The sequence below is a fragment of the Dromaius novaehollandiae genome, chromosome 21 (assembly GCF_036370855.1).
Source record: "Dromaius novaehollandiae isolate bDroNov1 chromosome 21, bDroNov1.hap1, whole genome shotgun sequence".
NCBI lineage: Eukaryota > Metazoa > Chordata > Aves > Casuariiformes > Dromaiidae > Dromaius > Dromaius novaehollandiae.
This window is the reverse complement of record NC_088118.1, coordinates 6,626,497-6,636,906: the sequence shown is the minus strand read 5'-3', so window position 1 is coordinate 6,636,906 and position 10,410 is coordinate 6,626,497. Positions and strand designations below refer to the sequence as shown.

Genomic DNA, 10,410 nt, shown 5'->3' with positions numbered 1-10,410 from the left:
AAGCTAGCTTTCAGTATTGCTCATGTATTACAAGACACAGGGTTTCCGGAGGCTGGATGCTAACCGCTACTACCCCAGTGGATTAGCAAGGCCCGATCCTCAGAGGTTTGCACATATTTATGTTCGAACACCACTGGTATTCTCCTTGAAGGCATGAGGACTCTTCCCCCTGCCTACTTAAAAGCACGTGCTTTAGTCTTCAACATCTTTGAAGAAATGGTAACATAGGAAGGTAAAAGAAGAAGCGAGGAATCCTGACTTTCCTCCCATTAACACATCCACCAGCACTCTGAGAAGAAAGTAGTGGGTTTCTAGCCAGTCCACTATGTGCTGAATAGGATTGTAGCATTTGCTATAATTATTTGCTACCCCCTTTCACAGCTCAACAAGCTTACAAGTCGGGATAGATGCTCTGGGACACCGTTAGGCACAGCCGAATGTCTAAGGCAGGTTCTCTCGGCAGCACAGCAGCTTGGCACAGCATTAGGAGGCCGGGTAGCCCTCTGTGCACAGGCTGCACTCAAAGGAAAAAAAAATGGTAACACAGTAAGCAAGTTCCAGACAGGAATTAGAGTATTGCATATCCAGTGGAGACAGGGGGCTGGAGTAGCATTAAGGTAGGAAGAATACAATTACCTGAACTGGAACGCAGCCAGGATATTGACATTAATTTATTTCAAGAAAGCCTGAAGTGCCAAAACCTGGATTTTACATTTAAGTCCAAAATATGGCAAATCACAGCATCTTGATTCTATTCTTCCAAAGCTTTGCTGGAAGGAAAGGTTTCCTGATGAGTGCTTGGCCCTCCTGCCTACCGCCTGGGGCCTTAACGAGAGAGCTCATACTCAGCCGCGTCAGGAAGCGTGCCTCGTAGCAGAGCATCAGGCATCAGAGAGACAACGCCTGCCCGCGTGGTACACGCTAAACCCTGTCCCACTCCCCCAGCTCGCCTGCAGGAGTAAAGCCACACTCAGTCACAACTACAGTCACAAGCAAGTTCTCTCGAGTGTACCCTAGTTCGACCTGGTATTAATTACCCACTGTTCTGCAGAGATAAATGCTTAATCCTCCGGCTGTTGACACTGGAAAGGGACCAATCTACCCTGGGGTGGATATTATAGAGGGGAACTTGGCTTCAGCTATGATCCCTGCATCATGTGCGATACAAATGTTCACTGGCTTGTAGGTAATGGATTTCATAGGGCGTTCAGGATCTTTCTGTGGCAGAGCTAATCTAGAATAATACATGACCCAAGCATTCATTGTATAAAGTTCTTCCTCCTCCTCTTTTTTTTCCCCCCAACATAATATTTCAACTTTCACATGGAATTTTTTCTTTTTGAGACATTCTCTCCTGTTTCCTTATAGCTTACCAGCTTTCCTCCTGCAGGACTGATATCAAGGCGAACTTCCTAAACAGCAGAGCTCAAGGAATGAGGCGGCAGGTCTGCACGACCATGCATATCTGGGCGTCTTTCACTTTCTTCCAGAAGCGCTCCAAATTGCTTCTCTGTTTCCACGCTCACTGGAAATCCTAAATCAAGAAGCTGGCTTATCAGAGAGAGAAGCAATGCTGATGGCACCAGAGACAGGAGAACTGTCCCTCTCTCTGACCCAGCTGCAAGCCTGGGCTCTGAAGATGCCTGTCTTAACAGCTAACCCCCCCTTAACTGCAGTTGCTGCCACTCCCGCTATTGCCTCCCACGTGCAGGTCAAACCACTGTCCCAGACCCACTGCCACCAGCCCTGCATCCTGGGACACCATTAACACTCGGGAAAATGACAACCTGCCCTTTAAGCTATTTCTCTTCCGGGCAGGCTGTGACCACCACTAACCAGCGTCAGGTTTTCTAGCCAGAGAGCAGTACTGAAGCCGGCTGTTCCACGCTACTGAAAGGTCCTGGATTCCACTATAAGCATGGATTTTCCTCCAAGCGCTGCTGATGAAGGAGCTAACCCCCTGCTTCCCACTCCAACCCGGGCTTTCTCGCCTCTCCCCTGCTTGCTCTTTTCTTTGTATGGGCTCTCTGGCAGGTAGTTTCTTGGCAAGGGTCAATTTGAAATCCAAATGCAGAATGATGTTTGAGATGGGGTATTATTGTACACAGTCAGAGCAGAAGTCATGAGTACTTTGGAGCACCAGTTTGTTCCCCATTGACGACAAAACAGGTTCTCAGGACAGCACTGCTCCACACAAATTTGAAAAGCGGGACCCACAAATACCTGACACAGAGGTTTGAATACAGGAAAGATGACAGGGAGTCAGCACAAGGTTACACTCTTTTTTCCTGAAAATTGAAAAACAAGCTCTGGCTCAGTACAGCAACCGTTATTTAGCTTATAGTGGTGTCCTGAAGCTCTGTAACACTGTGCTCAGTGCCGCACAACCACATAAGCAGACACTGCTAATGCCAAGGAAAACTGAGGCGGAGAGAAATGAAATGCTTTCCTCCAAGCCAAGCAGTTATCTGGTGATGGGCTGGAGGCAGACCGTACATCTCCAATAGGACGTACACCCAAGACCACGCCGGTCTCTGCTTCAATTCATTTCACACATTCAAAGCAACTCGGGGACTCTCCCTTTCTCAAGGGCAGGACGCCCACCTGGACCACGTGTTGCTCTGTATCTAATATGATGTCTGAAATATAATGCATCAGCAAAAAGCCTTGCATATCTGGCTGCTCTCACCAGCCTCCTTTAGTAAGGGGTGGCTCAAGCCTTCTGAACAAATTCCTGTGGAAAAGGGAGCTTGCTGGGAGTATTAGAGACACAGAGTGAGTTAGCTTTTTTGTGGGCTCTGTTTGTTTTACCAAAGCAATGCTTTCAGTCACAGTCCAGAGGAAATAAACTTTCAGCCCACCTGAATGCAGAAGTTGGCCTTTGCCACCGTTGTGCTCAATTTAATCTCAAAACTGTAGCAGAGCAAAGAACTGACAATAAGGAAAAAAAATCTTAACTTCTAATGGGTTTTATAGTCCTTAACAACAAGATACAGAGAGGGGCTACTTGTTCCTATGCTGTTCCTGGGCAGCTTGTTCTCAGCTGTGAGAATGGCCTAAGATCTACGAAGGAGAGAACGGGAGCTTGAAGCCTCGCCAGTAAGAGCATGAGAAAGGGCTCCGGGAATCCTGGTTTCTGTTGTCCTTGCTCTAAGAAAAGAAAGGGGATTCTGGAGATTAAAACAAAGATCTCTCAATCCAAACTGCTGGGGTCTGCTCCTGACTGTCGCTGACTTGAAGTGCATGCACTTTGTAAACTCACTTCATCTCTCCGCCCCAGCTCCTCCAACATAAACACAGAAGAGATGCTGCTACTCTGCCATGCGAGCAAGTTCTGGAAGTTAACTGAAGCCTGCAAAACGCATGCTCCAAGGTCCTTGCATGAAAGGGCCAGAGGAGTACACACACAAAGCGCTTGTCTGGTACAACTGCAAATCATTGTCACAGCATTCCAGCTAAGTGCCGGCTCTCAAGCTATGCTCCTTGGAGCCCGCCAGCGGAAATCACAAATTATTTCCATCAGGAGGAATGAATAGAGTCATTTGCGTAATATCACAGGTCAGGGTTAAAGGCAGGGCTATTAGAGCCTTCCTGGAGAATGAGAAGTGGAAGCTCATCCTTCCAATGCCACATCCAGCGTCCGTAACACCTGGGTTAGGCCTCTGACCTCAGGTGGAGCGGGCAGTGCAGTCCATCTCTGAATGACCCTTCTCAGCAAACAGCTTTTTAGTGATATTCCTAACCAACGAGAGACTACAGTCTCCGGCCTCCAAAACCATAAAGCCAATGAGGAAGCAATTGCAAGCAAGCACACCAAGAACATCTGGGAAGCCACCAACCACAATACAGGGCTTTGGTGTATTGTCCCCAACTGATGGCTCCTTTTACCTCCTGCCTCTCCCAGTCCTGTCAGGACAAGTGATGTAATAAATTAAGTCACAGGAAAAAGAAGGAAAACAGGAGCCTGGTAGTAAAAGAGAGGGTAAAGCGGGGCTCTGTGTGGATGTTGGGCCTACGGACATTCGGGGGCTCTGCCTCCCAGCCTACTCCTTGTTGGGATTAGCCCATATAAAACACTCTCCAGCACTTTGCCTAATCTGCTCTTAAGCTACTCAACATACATGCTCTCTCCTTTTCCAAGCAGGAGGCAAGTCCACTCTCTCTGAAGAGTCACTGTTGAGAAACTGCTCTGATAACCAAAGTAAAGACTGCTTTCCTTCATTTCATTGGATTCTGCCTGGTCTTGGGATGTCCTTGGAGCTCCCTAAAAATATACTCGCTGGCAGTAATCTAATCCTTCCCAATATTTGCCACACATTACACACAAACACCAGAAGCGTGAAGAAGCACACACGTGTGAATTATTAAGCAGCTGCCTCTGAAAGAGCAGAGCCTGTGCTCTCAATAGTACACACGCTGGAGGTGCACAGCCTTCTCTCCAAACGTGCTGCAGAGTATCCAGCTCCAGCCCAGCAGAACAGCAGGCTGTAGGAACTGCACCATTTGGTACCGTAGCATCAAAACTAGCTGTGATCCTGCGCATTTCTCTCTTTCTGGGTCTTCTAAAGTGCTTTCGCCTGCAGCAACACCGGGAAGCAGTATCCGCTTGAACAATAAAGTCCAGTGCCAGTCAGTTTGACGATCCGTATCCTGGGAGTAACACAAACAGATTCGTTGGTGCATATTCTCCTTGTCCCTCTGCTCTGCCACATATTTGACAGCTAGGCAATGTAAGCTCGCAAAACCACTGAAATCTTGGATGTTCTTGGATGTCAGACAGATGTGCCATTCTGCACTGGATGGCGTGACCTTACAAGCTTTCCAGAGCACTCTGCACACAACTGTTGTAACAGTACGTGTAGCAAACAAAAGCGTGGTGAGATAGCAATCAACAGCAGAATTAAGGGGATGCTTTTAAACCAGTTGTGGTGGTCCAACACACAGGCTGCCCATGAGATGTGTCCAATATCCCCCACGGGCTCTGAGGTGATCACTGCTCTCCAAGAGCTTGCTGCGACAAGCACTTTTGCATGGGAGCAGATTTACTTGCCAAGCGTCACACATGGGCCAGCTCATTTTCTGCCATGCCTTCCAAGTGAGAGCCTCTGGGACTAAAACATGGCTCAGCAGGCAAAATACAGGGCAATTCTTAGGTCCAGCTAAGCCACTGTTCCTCTTTAAGCCTGGGGACAGTCCTGTTTTCCAGACCACAGTTTACCCGACTTGCCTCCCTCTGTTTAGGCAGTATAAAATACCAGAACAAGACCACGCTGGAGTGGTGGCAGCAGGAGGCAGCTCATCCGTGTCCCTAAGGCAGGATGGCAGCTTTGATCCCTGCATCCCTTTGGACTTGCCAGGTAGTTGGGTAGGAGGATGGGCTCCTGACTCTGACTTTAGGCTATCATCAAATCATCGTGCTCCATTTTTTTCCCTTGCTTTGCTTCTGGTAAAACAGAGGGAATGAGACAGGCACAGGGCAGGCTGCTTAGAGGAAGCAAGGACAGCATTTGGTCCTCTTCACCTGTCCTGGAGAAACATCTGCCAGGAAGATACTGTCATATCGCATCTCTGTACCTCAGTGCCAGATGGAGCTCGAGGCCACAGCAGCAAAGCTTACGTGCCATCAACTTTCATCTCTTTGGGGTGTTCAGACACATGGGACACGAAACTACATCCAAAGGAGGTTTGTGGCCAGGCAGCATGTCCTTCTCAGACTGTCCAGCTCAGCAGAAGTCAGGCATCTTCCATCCAGGCTCTCCATCATGTCAGCAATAGAACAGACACCATACGGCAGAAAAACATCTCCAGCCATGGACACTGGCTTTAATCTATCGCACAGGCAAAACAGAGAAGCCTGGAAGAAACCTCATTTAGCACTAGCTGGAGAAATTCTTTACAAGAAGCTCCCAGACAGGTTCAGCAAGTGCTGAAAAGAGAGATGAATCATCCTAGCTTCTCCTCTCCTTCGCTGTTGGCTACACCAGCCCCAGTTAATGTGCTGACAGGCCTGCTTTCTCCAGGCTGCTAGAGGCAGACGGCGCAACAGCTGTTGTCTCGAGCTCATCGCTGGAGTCCTTCAGAACCAAGAACTCCAGCAGAATGTCCAAGAGGCAGAAAACCAGGTGCCTGAAATGGAGAGAAGAGAAAGCTTAGGCTGGTCAGGGTGCAGCAGAGCTGGGAGATCAGCTCTGGAAACACAGATGCCAAAGCTCAGGCAAGGAAGAAGTATTCTGACTGCCATCAGGGCATGGCCAAAAGATCTCATACCCAAGAAGAAATGTTTCACTGGATGGTTCAGGTTTTCTTCCCCCCAAACTAGTGAGAGTGTTTGAAGCTGCTGAGCAGCATAGCAAGTACAAATCCATCTCCTGGAGTGGGGTGGCACACATATGTCTCTATAGTTAAACACAAAAATACTGCTTTCCAAAAACACAGCGCTGGGTACGCAGATAACCACCATCTACACACACGTATATCTAAGTTCCTCTAAAAAAAAAATAAATAAATAAAAAAAAATTGAGTCAAACCAGGATTTGGTTTTCTTTCCTCCTGTGACACCTACAGCCTCAGCAGGCCCAATGACATAATTAACACGATTGGGTTCAAGAGTATCCAGACGGACTGAGGTCTCGGACATGCACATTCATAAGCAGCACCTCAGACTCCCTTGGGTAGTGTACAGAGTCTAGGAAAATTAGCTAGATATATTCTGTGCCAAGAACCTGGCAGCATGAATCCATCACAGCATGGCCCTGAGCATAGCTTACAGACGCCATTACAAAGGCTACCAAGCTAAGGAGACTATGATCAGACGTACCTGTTTATGACCGGCTGACCCAATGACTCCAGTACCAGGTTCCAGCTCAGGCGACATTTACTAGTTCCCAGGATTTCTTGGATCACTTCTGTTAACAAGAGACAAAACCTTTAGGAACAGCACATTTCCACTGCAGTAAAACAGGGTCAATCTTCCTCCAATGGGGGCTAAATAAATGTTTAGGACGGTACTCTGAGCCCAAGGTATCTCATGCCCAACATTACCGCATGAGAGAACAGTCAGGTACAGAACTGAACAAAAGGAAAGGGTTCCAGCCCAGAAGGGCATATACAAGTAGTACTTTTTCCTCCCAAAGGCATAGTAAGGGCCCCTTATGCTACAGCAAGGAGTTAAAGTTCAAACTGCACTCATACGGATTAGGCAGCAGCTGCTTTAATGCCAAAGGTCCCCATGTCAAACTTCAGCAGAGGGAAATCCAGTGCAGCTGGGCTAATGATTTCAGTCAGTGGAAAAGCCACTCTCATCTTTACAGCAAGCAGCCCAAGGCTTTGCCTTCTGACTCTTCTCAGCAACGGTACCTTTGGCAGCAGGTGAAAGCACAGCATGACACCAGCCTTCCTGAGCCCTGCCTTGTTAGAGTGCGGCTCAGCGGGAACAGCACCGTCAGCTGAACTGCCAGCACTAGCCACAAAGTATGTGGCAGCCGGTATCTTGAAACCACCAAAATACGCATGCTTTTCCCTTGGAGCTGCGCTGCTCCCTGAATGCTTAGGCAGTCTAAAGAACTGGGGAACTCTGTGGCTTTTGCTGAAGGAAGTGTCATACAGACCATTCAAACCCCAAAAGTCACAAACATTTCCCAGTGCCTTGGCACAAGCAGGTTGCATCACTGTTTGTAACCCTATTTCCAGAGACAACACTTTGGAGGGTTCCCCAGCCTCCGCCTTGCTCCTTTCTCAAGAGCAGCTGACAAGTCTCTGGGACACACTTACCAGGTAAGAGTCCCATCAAGCTCTGCAAGGCCTGCTCTGCTGCCGCTTTCTTCTGCTCCTGCGTCCTGACTGGTTTAGGCAGCGCTGGTAAAACTCCTCCAGGCCAGATGGATTCCTGCAGCAACTGGAGGTACTGGACCCAACGCTGGGTGCAGGTCAGGTTAACCACCTGGACTTCCAGCCACCTGCGGGCACAGAGACACAAAGGTCAGGCAAAGCCAGACTTGCTACTAGCTCAGGAGCTTTCCACCCATCACAAGCTCTAGAGGAGAATCAACTTGCTGGGTAAGTTAACATGCACTTTTCAAGCACGTACAAACATTTTCACAAGTATTAATTAGCCGAACTTCCCTGTACACCAGGAGTAGGGGAAAATTCCCCATCTTACAAACACATATGTGAAATCACAGAGGAAAACCAAGAGCCATGAAAAGCCTCATCTCCCTGCAGCCCAGTGGTAATCAAAGGAGTAACTGGTCCCCAGAGGGAACATATCTAAGGGATATGACTGGCCTTAATCTCTTAAGTGACATAGTCCTAATGGCCACAAGTCAGACAAGAGCTGAGGCAGAGCTGGGAGAACCTCCCCCATCTCCTTGCTCCAAACCTGGTGTTTTAACTCTTCAGCAGCCCCCATGACTGACTGCAAGGACATGAATCCATGTGGTCTCCCCACCAGCGTCTCTGCTATGGGAGGGGAGTCAACAGTGTCTCGCCTGGAAACAAAAACCACACTGCCAGAATGGCACAGATATCCTGCTGCTTTGCACAGCTCTCAGCTCCTTGCTTGCCTGCTGTCCAGCCCTGCTCCATCCGCCAGTGGCAGGCAATGAAATCATCGCAGCTCCCATCCAAAGCCCTGCTCCGCACATCTATTAAAAGGAAAGTTATACACCTGCCAATAAAACTGCTTGTTGACCCTCCTGCTGGGCCAAGACTGTGCCCTTTACACAGTAACAACCTGCAAATCCCGAGGCTGCGGCCACAGGAATGCCACTCCACATAAGGGCCTGGAGACTTCTGCAGTCCACGTGGGGAAGGTTTGTCGCCACCACCCAAGCCGGCCAGGGAAAGTTTCTAAATCAATCGTGCAGACCCTCTGTCCAAGATGTTAAATCACTTTCCCATATAATAGCAAAAGCCATGGCTGTCAGTCAAAACTCACCACCACCTAAAAGCCTGCTCCCAGAACGACGAAGGGTCAACAGCCAAATCCCCGATGCCGCCGAGGTCAACGGGAGGGTGTCCGTTGACTTCGGCAGGACCGGGACTCGGCCGCACGTTGACGGAGCCAGCCCACCCCGCTGCTGGGGAACAGCCAGCCTCACAGGACCTCAGTCCTCATCAGCGGGAGGCTCCAGAGGAAAGAGAGGAGCCTTGGGCCGGGTTGGGCTAAGGGAGAAAGCTTGCGGTTTCGCCAATATTTCAAGAGCCCCTGAGGAGAGCAGTCCACAGGCAGGGCCAAGAGACCCGTTCCACTTGGCAGCTGGCGTTCGTGCTTGCAATTCCGTCACCACTACGCCCCGGCAGCTCACAGCACATCCAAGAGCACGGGCCCTGCCAAGGCAAACTTTATTTAACCTGCGCTCTGCCAGACTGTCTGCATTCTTCTCAGGCTAGGCATTCGGGCCAAGGTCTTCTTTCCCCACACAACCGGGGCAGCATAAGCAGAGCATCAGGAATAGAAACACCTAAAGGTAACCCGGGGCAAAAGAACGTCAGGTTGCCATCACCAGGGGACAGGGCCGCAACACGCCGCTCGCTTCGTCAGCCCGAAACAAGATGCCTAGCTAGAGGCTCTTAGACGCTTTCCAAAATTCATGACCAGGAAAGACGAGCTGCAAAAGCAAAGGCAGTTCAAAAACACGGAGCCAGCCCTGGCGCGTTGCAGCAGTAAGGCCTGTTACGTCTCTCAGGCTAAGGTGTTACTGCAGCACAAGCAAACGCTCCTGGTACTTCTGTGCGATACTAGAAACCGCACTGGAGATGGAGAGATGCGGCCTTCACGCCCAGCCTCGCCAGGGACTGCAAGTGCAGATGCTGGGTAGGAAATTGTGCCAGAGATCAAAAGCATGATTTCTGCCAGTATTAGAGGGCAAAAGTGTCTCAACATTGCCTTGTCTGGGAAAAAGCAGTGTTTGAAATACAATGGTTTAGATGAGTTTTTAATCTCAAGCTATCAGCAGAGTTTAACATCTTGCAAAATCTTGCAAGCGGATCGTGCTAAACCCTCCAGCCATCCCCAACCAAACTATCAAGGTGTTAAACCGTGGCTCCTCTAGGGACAAGAGCTTTCATTAACATGCTTTCAGATACAATCTGCTTTCCTAATCAAGAAAGTGTCTGGCAGGCGACAGAAGTTCAGAGACTTGGGGACAGAGCTGCAAACAACACAAGACTGTACCCTAGGGATATCATATCGAATGCTGACTTCAAATTTATCTCACCCATTGTCATTTACCATCCTCCCACAGGTTGCAAAAAGCAAAGAACAAACTTGCTTTTTCTCAGATTGCTCCTAAAATAGTAAAATGCTAAGCAAATAGTGCAAAGAGTGAGAGTTGAACTTATAAAGGACCGCACACATTTCCAGACAGCTCAAAAGAGGACTGAGAAGTGATGGAGGCTGCAAGGCCCAAT

At 49.0% G+C, this 10,410-nt stretch overlaps 1 protein-coding gene across 1 annotated transcript in view; it reads right to left on the bottom strand.

The window, feature by feature from the left end:
* Positions 1–653: 653 nt before the first annotated feature.
* The window catches only part of SNX19 (sorting nexin 19), a 28,927-nt gene continuing 19,170 nt past the window's right edge, over positions 654–10,410 (bottom strand). The window contains exons 9-11 of the mRNA XM_026097290.2: positions 7,771–7,955; positions 6,818–6,905; positions 654–6,126 (exon numbers count right to left, since the gene is read on the bottom strand). Of these exons, the coding sequence (XP_025953075.2) occupies positions 5,991–6,126; positions 6,818–6,905; positions 7,771–7,955 (409 nt within the window). The 3' untranslated portion in view covers positions 654–5,990. The remainder of the gene's footprint in view (positions 6,127–6,817; positions 6,906–7,770; positions 7,956–10,410) is intronic.